Here is a 15,405-nt window from a genome sequence, read left to right as displayed (position 1 = left end):
TTCATTAAAATTTCAGTATCCTGTCACTTTGTTATTGAAAATTCTTGATTTGATTAGTAAAAGACCATAAAACTGAGCTATAGATAAAAATATTTGCCTTTAAAGGAATGAATCATATAGCAAAAATCTAATATTTGTGATCTTGCATGCCTCTAAGAACACATCATACAAACATTGCTACACTCACACTCTCATTGGCTTTCTGTTCATTTTTGACTCTGGTATAACTCCAAGAGACCTAGAAGAGCAATAGGAGAAACAATTTTTTCTCAACACTGCCTCAAAATTCTGTCCTAATTGCTTTTGTTTTCTTCAGTCGRTACTCTGCACTTCTTGGCTATAGATATATAGTCCCCCCTCTCCTGCCCGTTTCCATCTCCTTTTGTAGGCCCAGTGGGTGGTAAATCTTTTTCCCACGCTTCTCACCGCTGTCTGGAAAATCTTCCTTGAAGATGAATCTCTGATAGTGAGAACTTATCTTTTCCATTGCCTATGACACACTAACTCTTTCCATCTCCAGCTTTATCACATACATTTATTCTATCTGAAGCATGAGATTCCTGTTTTTCACTCCAGCATTACTGTATTTATAACAGCTACCAGGTAGTGTGCCTGGTATCTTCTGTGTGTTGCTGTGAATATTTACTAAACCAAATACTGACTAAATTAGAGTCAGTTCAGTGAATAGTATCATGAATTGTACTGTGAGGTAAGGGAAAAGTCAAGCTCTGTCCCTTGTCTAAAGCAGTGCTACAGTCATGTCTTCAGTAAAATATGATCTGCAAATAGGGTAGTTACATTCATACGCAGGCACAATTCTGAATCCTTGTCAGCTAGTCACATTACCTACCTGATCTAGCTTAAATAAATTCATTAAGAGTACCTTCAGGAAAGAGCTTCCGAAAGATAAGGTGCAACTCTTAGTTAAATCTTTTAATTAAAATTAAACTTGTGGGGTTTTTTTTGCTAACAGTGCTGCCTCTATTTTTGGTTTTCTTTTTTTAAGACGATAGAAATTTCTGTAAATTTTAGAACATTGCAGCATAATTGRGAAGAGACAGTGTATAGCAGCAGGGAGATGTTCAGATTGTTTTATAATATGCAATTCTATTGTAGGCTCAGAAATAAGCAAATCTCTGTTTTAATTAATATTTAGAGGGGAAAAAACATGCTTAGAAAGTCAGAAACTTTCTAAGAAGGTAATGACCTTCCATTTTTTATCCAATGAATGAGAATCTTAAGTTACAAAAGCATCAAAAGGCACAGGTTGAGGAATCAATGTGAAATTAGTGTTTTGCCCATAAAGTCTTTCTCATTTGCTTGGAGGAAAGAGTTTCAACTCTAAATTCAAACTCTAGTCCAATTTTTTTCTGCCTAGACTATTACATGTGTATGTTCCTGAGCATGTTCACTGCGGCAGAATGGTTTATGGAGTATTTATTTTACTGGATAAACTGTTTATGTTTAAATGTACTTTGATAGAGTTTTTTTGAGTCTAATGATGGTACATAGGTAGCACTGCTGAAATGCAGCCATTTTGCTTGGACTGGTGAATACAGAAAAGCAGTGAGACTTTGTGAAGTCATTATTCCTCCTTAAAGGCAAAGAATGATTGAGAGGTAAAAGTAGATGAGGAGTAACACAGTCAAATAACTGTATGAAGCTTCTTCAAAAGGATATGCAGATGAAATCAGATGAAATAGAAGTGACCCACAGTTCAGCACTAATATCTACAATACTTTTTTTGAAATAAAATACTTTTTTTGAAATAAAAGAATTGTAAATGGTGTCTGCTAGTTAAAAGGGACTTAAAACTGAAAATACTATTCTGAGCTACTGTTAGACTGTCCACCCTACCCTTTTCCCTGCTCACCTTCCTCTGCAACTCTGTCCAAGAATATTGTTGCTTCAGGCTTAAAACTTAGACCCATAATCGTTATTTATTATGAGCTTTGCTAATTTGCTTGTTAACAGGACAGAGTTATTATTGGAGTTGCATATGATTGCATGGACAAGATGGTTTACTGGACAGACATCAGTGGCCCTTCAATCAGTAGAGCTAGCTTGCATGGTGGAGAGCCGACAACAATCATCAAAACAGGTAGCAACATAAGTTTCTTCATCTTGTTCCACCCTAGGAATGGCAGTAGGGACTTGAATTTAGTAACAGACACCTTCCAGGTGTTGCCTGAGCTCTAGCATTACAAGTTGGTACTAGCTGGATAAACAAGATCCAAAGAGCGTAGATAACTTAAATAAAATCTATTTCCTCTGCAATAGCATTTCATCAGCTTCCTCCTCCTGAGATGGGCAAGAAGTCTGTTCTTTTTATATAACCTAAGTTTAAGGCCAGGAATGAGAGCAGCTCATCAGTGATATGTTTCTATTCTTACTTTGAGTTGCTGTTATACAATACTGTACCTATCTAAGCGTTGCATGTTTTGTGAACAGCATGGGAACATTTTAAAGGAATATTGGGGGATTTGAAGGATGAATTGAGCTGTTGTGGTGTTTTTAAAGCACATGTGAAAGTATTAACAGGTGTTGGGTTCAGAGCCTCACAGTTTAGAATTTTGAGTGTGCCCCAACTGATCCTCCCACAAATGTTTAGAGGGTTTCTTACCATTTTACAGCCTTAGGCCATGTTCTTGCTGCATTGAAAAAAGAAAAAACAAACAATCAAAAAAACCTAAAATTCTCCTTTGGATGCTTTGACAGCTCTAGGAACAGGTCTTGAGGCAGGCTTGAGGTCTGGTTCACCACCCCTTAGTGCTTTCCACCTGTGTTGGCAACCTTCGGGGTGCCACCAAGGTGGGACAGGGCAACTAGTACTTCCAAGGCAGATTCCCCATGTAATGAAACATGCTCAGAACCTTACTTTCCTATGACCATTGGCCGTGCTATGCTGTGTCGAGCCTGGCAGCCTCTGAGTAGCCCACCTATTTTATAGTAACGTCATGGCAACCATACTGATCAGAAAGGGTGGTCCAGCATCTTTTCTGAAAGGTTCTGGTGTCCCTGGCCATAAGGAGTGGAACATATGGGTAGCCTAAGCTCAGACTGCTGTAGATGGAGACATTGTTCCTGGTTACAATGTTTTAATGGCCCTAAGATGTAAATATGTGAAGAAGGGGAAAAAAGCATAAATAAAATGAAGTTGGGAAGAGTTAACGGTTTGGATTAGTTTTTTATGGAGGAAAATCACATCTTGTCTTTGAGAGCTTTTCAACAGAATCAGTGAGCATATAGGTAAGTGTGATCCAATAAGTACGGTGTACCTGGATTTTGAAAACYTTCAGTGAAGTTCTTTGCAAAGGGCCTTTGAATAGACTAAGTTGTCATGAGATTAGGGGGATGATCCTATAGTGGTCTAACAGCTATTTATTGCGTGATTAAAAGATAAGTGACAAAGGGTAGCAGTAAATAGCTGATGTTCACAATGGAAGTAAGTTGCCATTAAATTCTAGGTCATATGCTAGGGCAGACCCATGTTGTTCAATGTATTTATGATCTGGAAAAGGGGATGAATGGTGAGTTATCAGTTTTGCTGTTAGACAGGTGCTGAATATAATTAAAACCAAAACTGACAAAAGACTTGCAGACAGGTCTCATATTTTGATATGTTCACACAGAATACCATATGTGTGTTTGACTTAGATTTTTGTTCTGGCAAGTAAAGAAGGTAATCCAGTGGCCAGGTGAGGTTTGGTTACGTATAGACCTTTTCTCTTCTGTTCTCTGCCTCTGAAAGCTGCCTTTCTGCTGAGAAGGGACTGGTAAGAGGGGAGGATGAAGAGGAAAACTCTTCTCTGTTCCTGGGCTGGGGGATCAAACAGCTGAAAGATGGTTAGAAACTGTTTCAGCTGTGACTTTCCTTGCTTATCATTAATACTGTAAAAGAAAAGTGAGTAAACCCATTTTGCTCATTTCTAACCCTTAGAGTTGCTCTAGCCTTCAAGAATTAGGCTAGAGGATATTGTGCTTTTACAGTTCATGTGTTCTTATACTGATTCCCGAAAGCCTTTGTAGCTGACTCCAGTCTGTGTTCTTTTTCGTAAGAAGGATAAGTATACACCCATCTTGAATATAAAAACCTTTTGTAAATGGAGTGGAGTGAGAGAACAGGTAGGGAACCAAGTGAATGTGGAGGCATTAAAAAACAACAGCAAAAGAGTAGCTGGAGGAACTTTGAGTGCTGGAGTCTTCAGGATACTGGAACAGTGAAGGCAAGATACTGATGTAGGTTGTCCTTAGTTTTGAACCTTTGCAGCTGTCATCGCAAAGATTTAGGAAAATTTTAGCAAAACAATCGATCAATTTTAAAATTCTACAATAAATGTATTCAGGGGTAGCAGAGAGCTGGGAGCAGCCTGGATCCTGCCATTGCCCTAGGAAGAAAAGAGGGGGAGCTTAAATCCATCCCTAACTAATGTAGCAGCTATAGCGTTTGATCTTTCTGTCCAACTTGATGGCTGAGATACTTGAGAGACTTTCTTTTCAGCCTAACATACTTAATATAAAAGAGACTCTTAACTCCTAAAGTGAATGTGTACCTCTGTAACTACGAATTCAGTGGAGGAAGGGTTTCTAATTTCCACTATCGACTGACAGAGTTGTTCATGTGTGCACCAAAAATCTTTCAGTTTATAATACATTTTAGAAATATTTATGAAAGCTTTCAACTAAATTTGATTATTTTAGGTTATGCAAGGTGCTTACAACATAGCAATGCCATATGGAAATAATAACCTTGTGGTTTTCATCTTCTGCAAAAATATCATGTGTAAAGGCATCTCATGATTTCTGTTGTCCTGTTACTTGTATAGGATGTGGATGGCACTCCTGAAGACACATTAACTAATGCTGCTTTTTGCTTTCTATATGAAATGTTAACTGGCTCTTTGATAAAGAGTCAGAGCAATACAAGGCTGAGAACTCGGTATTTGAATGGATGTCATCTTTGCTGGGCATGGCTGGCCAAAAMTGAAACTTTAAAACTTTTAGGAAGAAGAAACATGTCTCTTAGAAGGCCCATGAGAATTTCTGACTTTGTTCTGATCTTTGCCTTTTCCCCCCTCTGTGAGCTGCAGCTGCTTGGTTTCAGTTCACTTGTATTTTTGTGGAATGCACTTTTTTTTTTTTTTTTTAAGCTCTTGTTATTCAAGTTGGGTTGCTTTGCAGAGACATGTTTTATTGTGGGGCCCCATCCACTTCTCATCTGCTTCTGCAGCTGTATAGCCTGTGGAGGCTTTCTGAGCTCTGCAGCTGTGGAGGCAGGTCTGGAAGGAGAGATTTCTTCCTTGTGATAATTGCTTAAATCATGTCAGCCACACATATCTGTATGAGCTTGTCTTTTTCCCAAGGACAGAGCCTTTGACAGGACCCCTGAGCTCCTGGCGATATAGCAGTAACACAGTTGTGCTCCTGGAAAGATGGTGAGGTGGAGGATGGTGGTACATGAAGTCTGTATGTTTCCTTACCTCTTCARGGAGGCCGTTTTTTTCTGACTAATTGTCAACAAGACAGGAAAGAAATTTACTTTAGATTAATTTAACTGTCCTAGTTCATAGCTGAAACGGGAAGTTGGCCAGGGAGCAGGGGCTCCTGGGAACCAGTGGTAGAAGATCKCTTCCCTACTGCTTTCTTTTGTTTCCTAAAAAGAGACTGGGAACTCTCTTGCCACCATTCACTCAGTGATCTTCTCCTCATCCTGGAGATGGGCTAGGGATTGTCCCTGTCATCACCTCAAAGTGAGGCCATCGTCAGCAGCTCCTGCCTTTAGCAAAAAGGAGGTAGGAACGTTTTTGGGTCTGACTTACATGAATCATAGAATTGATAAGGCTAGAAGGGACCTCTGGAGATCATCTAGTCCGAACCGCAAATAAGTAGTCTGTACAGGGATTGAACCCACAACCTTGGCATTATTAGCACCATGTATTAACCAACAGAGCTAAGCGGTAGTTCCTTGCATATGACAAGTTTATCTCCACATGGGCACTTGGGGAAATAAAGGCAGTGGTGTAAGGTCAGTACACCTAAGTTAAAGTATGTCTAAATGCCCTTGAGAGGGGTAAAGCGGGAACTGATCAGCAGCTTTGTTGGGAGCCTCCTTAYGCGTGAACTGTGCGTCAGAAGTGGTGAGATACTTCCCCAAATCTTATTTGTTCATTTCCACCTCTTTAGCAGCGGACATATGTTCAGAATGACCTGTGTCCAGGACGGGTTTAATCTATCCAGATTTAGAGTACTGTGCAACTTATTCACAACAAAGTTGCAGTAGCAAATTTAAGACAGCTCCATCCAGTGTTCTGGCCCAARTGTCTTTTCTCCAGAAATGCAGTTTGTGCATTGTGTGTACAATATGCAAATACATATTATTTGTTTAATGGCTATCAGTAAATAAACTTGAGAATTAACAGAAGGCCACTATGCCTCATTACCTCATTCTTTAACATGTAAATTACATGATGTGTGGATCTATATTTGAAAGTTTCCTTTGTGAAATGACAAAGGGTTATTTTGCCCTTTTTTGAAGTGACCTTTTGTTTGTTTGTTTGTTTGTTTGTTTGTTTTTAACTGGAATTGAAGTTAAAAATCTGTTTATACCTGCCTTTGACTTTCTTATATCCCACATAGCCTGTTAGTTCTTTTTCAGTGAATATATGGACCTTGAAAAGCATAGAACAATTTTTGTATTGGCTGAATTAAAACTTCAAGTGCTATATATTTATTCTACATCCTTCATTTGAGTTAGAAACTACTAAGACTAAAGCAGTAAGGTCATTATTTGCTATTTCCTGTTGCTTTTGGAACAGCTAACTGTCCAGGGAAAGCTGCGCACATACAGTACCAAAACATGTTCCAAAAATTGCTTTGGAAAAACAAAGAAATTGATCTAAATTTCCTCAGTTAGCTAATGTCATTATCTCTAGTGCTTTGGAGCTTGATTATCTTTAAGTATTGCATTGGCTAAAATTAGAATAAATCCAGGGTTTCAGATGGGTGTATGCCAGTACCAAAGATGGGGGATCATTAAAGATTATGAAATCCATTCCATGTCCTGGCTTGCTGAAGAGGGCAAAGAAAGATTCTGATAAACGCTACTGTGGTTTTTTTTGGCTTCAACTCTTAGGGTCAGGGTATAGCAGAACAGTCTGTGTAAATGGGGTTAGACATTGGTGAAACCCTAATATACTGAAGAGAAGATTGACTGATGTAAGACTTTTATGTTAGACAGTTTCTGCTGGCTAGTACCTGGGCACTGTGACCCTAGGCAGAGAGATGTGCAGCTTTATCAGTGTCATCCAGCTGCATTTGTTACTACATCCCAGAAAATCAATGCCCATGTAGTACAAGAAACTAAGAGCTGGGAAAGCTGCTGCCTGGTTAATGTCCTGCCATTTTGCTATTCTTGAGCCCATTAGGCACTCCAGTGCTCCAACCACTTAAAGGTGTACTGGAATTCCAGACAAAACATGGATGTATTCAGTAGTGACACAAGTATTAGCACTCGGATTTTCTGTCTTTCACTGATTATAGATCTTTTATTTGTGCATCAGAGGCATCTCTAAGAATACTATGTATTTAAACTTCATAAAGCAAAATACATACTCCTCTTCTGACATGCTAATGTATTCCATGTGAAGTGGCTGTTGTTAGACTACAGTCATAAAACTGAAAGAAGACTTCTAAATTGAAAGCTGAAAATGCTTATGAGGCTGATACTGTATATTGGGAGTAAATGCGATGGCTRAGGTTGTTCTTTGTTCTCTTGCAGACTTGGGAAGCCCTGAAGGAATAACTGTAGATCATCTAGGTCGCAACATCTTCTGGACAGACTCTCAACTTGATAGAATAGAAGTGGCTAAGCTGGATGGACGCCAACGTCGTGTCCTCTTTGACACTGGCCTGGTGAACCCTAGAGCAATTGTAGCAGATCCCATGAGGGGGTATAGATATGTTTTCGAGATATGCATGCGAAGCTTGATTTTTTTTTTTTTAACTTTATTTCTTTAACATGAGTGTATACTCTATCTCCATGTTTTTAGACCTTCTTTAGAGAACAATAGGACTGTATTTTCCTAAAACAACTAACAAACAAAAACTGAATAAACTACTTGAGTGTCCTATATGTGAGTAGTATATTGGAAATAAAACTTGTTTAAAATGTAACTACATAATCTTATGATGTTTCACTGAGAGGAGCATGAAATGCTTGTTTGTACCTTGCATTCATTACATTTTTTTTTTTTTATAAGATGACAAGCATTTCCCCTATCTAGAAGAATTTATTTTTGCAAGATTCCTGGATTAAAATACTAGATTAAGCAATTTGATATTTTCATTTCCCTAGTGACAGACATTTTTCTTGTACAGTGTCCATTCTTCAAAAACTCTTAGTGTGTTTTCTGTCATCATTTTCATTCCTGTCATTTAGTTGCCTGTGAAGGTCCTATTAAGCTTTTATCTGAAGATATAGATAACTATATACTTTAAAATTGGACTCGTAAAATGCAATCACAGAAATAGCCCTGTGGGGTTTTAGTAGGAGAATTTAATTTTTTTCAGGCTGCAAAAACAGAAGCAGACATACTTTTATGTAGTCTTTGATCTGTCGACATTATTTTCTGTGAATATGGAAGAAATACAGGGAAAACTAGAACAAAYAGAGCACCCATGGTAATGCTGAATGAGTGTTCATGAATTTCTGAATCAGTCTGCTATTGTCCTAGTGCAACTTTATGCAGCAAGGTCACTGCTGAGAAGAGGCATTTCAGTCAAAAATACTCAGAAGCAGAGAGGCTTTTTTTTGGTCATGAATTTCTGGAAAGCTCTAATAAATGATTATTCAGTTGATGTGAGGCATTTGGAATGCTGTTATGTGAGAATTCATTGTGAACACATGTAGTGTATTGTTCAGTGAGACATTTTTGGAAGATGCATCCTCATTCCAGATGTTTGCAAACAAGGTTTGTAGTGGAAAATAAACCAATGCCTGCAGCATTTGAAATTGCAGGTGGTTGAAAATTAAGTGAAAAAGTAATGGTACTGACTTCTCTCATTTATATAATATAATATAAACCTTTCAACTAAGTCAGAAAATTGTGAGATGAAAACATCTGTGGATGAACAGCAAGTGGCAGCAGGGTAGAGAAATCAAATGCACTTAATTGTGTGAAGTGAGGGGAGAGGCACAAGCATAATCAGACTGAGGGGGATCTTCTATTCCATTAACAACCCCACTGACTCTGGCAGAGCCCTGGGTTCAGATCAAGCAGCRCAGACTTCTCAATTTCCCAGTAGATTTATTTTTTAGTGTTAGAGAATGAACAACAAAGGTGCTTACTTTTAGGGGCCATGTTAATTCTCAGCCACAGAAAGTGTATCCAGATTAAAAATGGTCACTAATAAAAGGCTGTTAATAATAAAGCATGTGAACTAATAGTCTTGTCTGGGTTTTTCTAATGACCATAAGCTGCTTTGATCAATTCTGTTGTGAATTGCTTAGTTAGTGCACTGAAAAGGAAAATGTAGTTTTGAATGAATCCCATAAATGCTCCTGGTGCCTAACCTGAGCAAACGTTACAGGCAGTGAGGAAGGAAGCTTTAGGTGAACATTCTGAACAATTCAAAACTGTTGAAATAGAGATGTTTTTGCCTGGCATCTTGCAAATAATATACACAGTAGAGTGAAAGCATTTTGTGTGTGTGCGTGCATATGTGCATTTGCTTTTTTTTGTTTTTTAATGGGGGTTATAACATTTGATACATCTTTACTACTCTTACGTATTCAAGTGCAATATGGTTCTTCTTATGGCTTTAACCTTTGGTCTGTTTTGTTATTTTTGTTTCCTTAGCATTTTCCTTAAATTAAGAAAATCATTTAGGATCAATCACTGTCTTAATTCTTACCTTTTTCTTCCTCTTAAGGAACTTGTATTGGACTGACTGGAACAGAGAAGCTCCCAAAATTGAAACCTCCTACATGGATGGCACAAACAGAAGAATTCTTGTTAAAGATGATCTGGGGTTACCAAATGGGCTGACATTTGATACTTACTCCTCCATGCTGTGCTGGGTAGATGCAGGTAAAGAGATGATGAAATGTATCTTCATAATAATAGAGGACTTAAGTATCTCCAGTCCTGAAAGATGGACAGCTAATTAATTTTTATAGTTCTGTGGACTACACCTTAGACTTCACACCTTGCTCTTTGGCTTTAATAATCTCACCTGATTTGTTATTAGCACTGTAGAATTTGCGTGAGAATGTGTGCAAGTTGAAAGATTTAAATTCTGACCAGGTAACTTTCTAGGAATGTTAACAGGTTTACATCTATGTTTTTTATATGCAGATATATTTTAGACAGTATTTAGCCCCTTGTATAAGAAGTTGTGCCTTCAGAGATAAGAGTTAAGACCAGAAAAATGCATAGGCTCATCTAATGTGGCCCTAAGGAATATCATCTTGTCATTATAAAGTTGCATTTCTCTCTTCTTCCATTTTCCCCAATCTTGAAATTCCCTACTTGAAAGAAACCTGTGACTGTTTATGCTCACTGGTGRTGTTTTTTGGGTGTGTAGTAGGATGCTTCTATCTGTACCAAGAGAGTTAGCTTGTGAGTGATGGCCATGGCTAGAGTGGACATGTGAGAACCTGCAAGTTAGATGTTGTGCTGAACAGTGCTGTCACAGCAAAGTACTTTCCCATCCAGTCTTTGGCACATACAGATATGTGGCACGGGCAGGGCTTTGGCCAAGTATGGTCCTGGAGGACTTCCAGGAGATTTTACTCTGTTCATGCCTGTGTGCTTATGCTTGTCCTTCATACCCCATGAGAGCTCTCTTGGTCTTATACAAAGACTTAATTGTTTCACTGTACTCAGGCACCAAGAGACTGGAATGCATGAACCCTAATCAGCTTGGTCGACGAAAGATCGTTGAAGGAATTCAGTATCCTTTTAGTGTTACAAGCTATGGGAAGAATTTATACTACACAGACTGGAGAAGGTATGTTATCTGCTAAAGAAATTATGGAGTGCTTTAATTTGTTTTCCCTTTGGCACAAACTGAAGTAAATAAGTAAATACTGTGTTTCTCATTTTTGACCACTTGCGTATTCCTTTCTTTTCTTCTTTTTTTTTTTCCTCCTTTCCTGGCAATAGCTGATAGAGGGTGGAGTGGATATGTAGAGTTGACCTCTTGGTGTTGCCAGTTAACTGGGAGGAGGGGGTGTCAACTTAATGGTTTGCCTTCTAAGAAAATGCTTTTAACCCTGAACATTTTTGGGAAAGGAGTGGGAGTTAAAATGTTTGCCTTGTGGCTGTACTTACTGTCATACAGAGGGCAAAAATTAGTCATTTGAGGCTTTTTATCCTTAGTATTAACTGAATATTCAACAAGAAATAAGAAAAAGACATTTTTACTGTCTTGACAACATTGTCTTCTGTTGTAAATGATTTTAAATATCTAGACATTACAGTTTATTAGAATTCCCAGCAAAAATTACAGACTRTGTATTTTTAAATCTATAGTTTTACTTGAGGTTAATAGTGATGTAGGCTGTATCTGCAAACCTGTTATAGGAAATGATTCCGTCAATTGCGGCAGGAAGAGCTATTAATAAGCGTTCTTATTCTTATTAATAATAATCTTAATTATTAAATTCTTAGTATTAAATTCTTATTAATAAGAATTTCCAACGTATACTGTAATAGCTCTGAAATACTGTTCTAGAACAGTCTTGTATAAATGGGAAACARTGTTACAGTTCTGGTAGTTGACTGCACCTTTGTTTCTAGAGAGAAATGACTGGTTCTGAATGGTTGTATTCCTGTCTTCTGGATATCAGGCTCCAGCTGAAATACAATGTTGTACATAATCATTATGCATAATAACTAATRTCAGCTATGCCACTGAAAATATTGGAGAGGCAGAATATGGAGAAGTGTGTCAAAATTACCAACAACTGTGTTCCTTCAGAGGGATATAACTCTATGTTGGAAGCAGCTCCTTGATGCTAGATCTCTTTGCTGCCTAGAATGAGAGTTGTAATGTGTTTGAGTTGTCCAAGAAAGATGRGGTCTAAAGGGATTTATGCTTGTGAAGTCACTGGCATATCATGAAAAAAAAAAGCAGCTCCAGATTTCTTCCCTCCCCTCTCCTTTTATTTTTGTTCCCTGTACTTCCACGTTCATCTCACTTCTGAATATTCTCTCCTGCATACTGAAGGGATGCTGTTGTAGCTGTGGATCGCTCACTTTCAATCGAAAATGATAACTTCCAGCCTCACAAGCGTTCTCGTCTCTATGGAATCACTACAGCCTTTGCTCAGTGCCCAGGAGGTAATCCACACGTTCCTCAAATTTCTCCAGTTTGCAGCACCTCAGCATGTAAATTAATTTACTTGCAGCTCCCACTGGGAGCCTGCAGACCAGTCTAGGTAGTTAGTGAAGAGCTGGTTATTGTTTAGATTCCTGTTTGCTGAGAAATTAAAAAATCACTTAAAATTTGTTCTAAAAAAGCAGTTTTTGTAGTTGCCATATAGAACCAGAATGGGGAGGGGAAAAGGGGYCTATTTTGTCCTTTATGGAAAGATCAAGAAGAGAATTATGAACAAGATGAAGATCTGATATAGCAAAAGCTATTATGTTGCCATCATCTAAACTGAATGCTATATTYGTGGCTGGGGCCTTTTATTTGCTTATTCTTAACTTAAAACTATAGAAACATCGTGGTTTTCCAGATGTCCTTAGTGGACAGTATTTTAGAGAATGAATGTTCAGAAAAYAGCAGGTGGTGGGGTGGGTGGACTGATCCTTCTTCTCTGTGAATGTTAAGCTTCTCAGATGTATTATTGAAAAGCCTCATGTGAAGCTTAGAACAGAGGAAGTTGATAGTCTTGAAATAACAATTTGTTCTTTGAGAAGCAATACCACTATTCAGTTATGTTGTTTTTAGCAAATTGCAGTTAGGAGRAGAGTTTGCATTTTTATTACTACAATTCTGCTAGAGTTGTGGTTCTGGTCTTTTACTGCAGACCAACAGCTCCCTCCACCCCACTCCCCCCCAAAACCTAAGATAACTTGTGTTCAAATTGTATATGTTTTTTTATTTTATATGTATTGCATAATWTAAATGAGTGTTTCGCTCAGAGTACTTGAGAAGCCAGTTATTTTGTTACTACTAGTTAATTCACAGTTCCATTGTGGTAGGCACTGTGTGAGTATAATAAAACAACATTGTGTGCTCTGAGTAAATGCTTATGTTTATATTATTCAGAACCTTGGCATCATTTCTCTCTTGCCATATGTCTGTTATGTGTTTCATTCTCTCAGGCTGATTTCCTGTCAGCTTTTTCCATGACACTGTCTACTTTTTCATCTTATCTCTCAACATCAGTTGTCTTCTCCCTCACTCCTCTTTTTTTTTTTTTTTTTTTTTTTTTTTTTATGGATCCATTTCTCTGTGTTTTTGTAGTGGCTGCTCTCCAGGGGTTTTTGTAGAGTTTTGGACTTGGTCCTTTTCTTTTTCACTTCCATATTTCTTCACTCACTGTCTCTTCATTCTAATGTGTGTGTGACCACTCAGCTAATTTATAAAGCACTTTTCAGAAACAGCCCAATTTCCTCATTTTGCTTCTCTTGCTCTGTCAYGGATATCTGGATCTTTGAGGTAAATATCAGAAGTTGACACAAAGGATATGATAACTCCCATCTCCCCAAAGTTTCACTCTGAGCCTCAGTGTGCCTTGTCTTTCTAGGGTAATCATGAAATCTGCACTTTTGCAGGGATTTGTTTGTGTTTTTATTTTTGTTTTTTCTCTAATGTTTTACATCTCTGTTCCTTTTCAGGACATAACTACTGTACGGTGAATAATGGCGGTTGTACTCACCTTTGCCTGGCTACCCCAGGAGGCCGTTCTTGCCGCTGCCCTGACAACACAGTTGGAGTGGATTGTATAGAAAGAAACTGAGCATTAAAACAAGCWAGAGCAGCAGGCTCCTTTTGGAATSTACTGTAACTACTTCAATCCTGTCAGTACAATCAGACCCTGAAGATAAGTGCTCCACGCTGCCAACAGCAGGCCACAACAGATACCTGCAGCCATGCACACTAGCAATAACCATTTTGTACCAGTTAGGCAAGACTGGGCAGCCCAGGTTTGGTCCGGCTGCTGCTGCTTCCTTGTGATACTGCTTCTTGTTTTTAAAGGTGAATGTGGGGGCCTAGCTGCACCTGTGCTGGATTAGGAGGTAGTGTCTCTAGGCAAAATTAAAGTACAGAATAGAGAGAGGATGACATGACTTAATCCTGAGACTGGGTTGTACCTTGGCGCATGCAGCAGTTCATCTGCATAGTGGTGTGCTTAGTCCAGCACAAGCACAGCTGGGCCACAGCTTTAGCTGAGAAGCAACCATGGGGTCCCAAGGATGAATAGATGTGGGTGAGAACACCTAGTAATAACACACATCTAACGCCTAACTGCTTTTCTTCCACTGCCTGCACCCTCCCATTTTCAAAAATTGAATCTTACCTTCTGACTCTTGTAAGTGCTACAGAAATGCCTTATCAATTTGCTGACATGGTAGTTCTTGTCCTGTCTGTTTTTAACATTTTCACTGGTTTTCAAGTGATTTATTTTTCATCAGGTTAATGTGGATTCCAGAGTAGTTTCCTAAAATTCACAAAACAGGCTTTAGATATGGATCTCAATTGTTGATTGTTCATCAAAGAATGGGTGTTGATTCATCTGAAGGTCTTTGATTCTTAAAGAGACAGTGACATTTGTTTGCTTCCTAAGGATTTTTAATAATGTCTTTATGTTTTAATCCTATATTACAAGCCTGAAAATGATTTTTGAATTTCATCCTAGCCATCTTTCTTCTTTAGCAAACTTGACATGCCCTTTTGTAGACCATGGCAGTTAAAAACCTGATTTTCAGAAAGGTCATCTATCTGTGTCTTAAGGTTTTCGAAAATAAGTGAAGGTGATGCCCAATTCCTATGCCAGTGTTCAGTAACAGCAAAAAGCTATATTGGAAATCAAAGCAAAGGTGAAATGTTTTTATTATCACCAGTGAGTTTGGAATTGGGAGTGAAAATGAAAATGCATATTCTAATGTCAAAGTAGTGGTACGTGTCTGGGAGTGAAATTTAGCTTCCACACTGTATGTTTGGAGGGCAGCTTACCTGCAGAAATAGAACAAAATAGGGCTTTGGGACCTTCTGTCAGAACACAGTCTGATGATCTGAGCAGTAAGCTATTAACATCCCCGTTTCCCCACTTCTTCTTCAAACACTACAGTCTCTGGGCAATTCTCCTCCAGGTCTTAAGAGTTTAAACAGGCAATTCTGAGTCTTAACTATGTGACAATTTCCTCTTTAATTATATATTTATCATAA

General features: G+C 38.3%; 1 protein-coding gene across 1 annotated transcript in view; it reads left to right on the top strand.

Annotated features, from left to right (window-relative positions):
- The window catches only part of NID1 (nidogen 1), a 48,114-nt gene extending 33,059 nt beyond the window's left edge, over positions 1-15,055 (top strand). Inside the window, exons 15-20 of the mRNA XM_085315554.1 lie at positions 1,975-2,101; positions 7,778-7,949; positions 9,931-10,088; positions 10,887-11,010; positions 12,232-12,344; positions 13,854-15,055. Coding sequence (XP_085171680.1) covers positions 1,975-2,101; positions 7,778-7,949; positions 9,931-10,088; positions 10,887-11,010; positions 12,232-12,344; positions 13,854-13,975 — 816 coding nt within the window. The 3' untranslated portion in view covers positions 13,976-15,055. The remainder of the gene's footprint in view (positions 1-1,974; positions 2,102-7,777; positions 7,950-9,930; positions 10,089-10,886; positions 11,011-12,231; positions 12,345-13,853) is intronic.
- The last annotated feature ends 350 nt before the right edge of the window (positions 15,056-15,405 follow it).

This window comes from Rhea americana, unplaced genomic scaffold (genome assembly GCF_003343005.1).
Source record: "Rhea americana isolate MKP2758 unplaced genomic scaffold, rheAme1 scaffold_43, whole genome shotgun sequence".
NCBI lineage: Eukaryota > Metazoa > Chordata > Aves > Rheiformes > Rheidae > Rhea > Rhea americana.
Note: the sequence above shows the minus strand (reverse complement) of the source record. Positions and strands in the feature narration are given on the sequence as shown.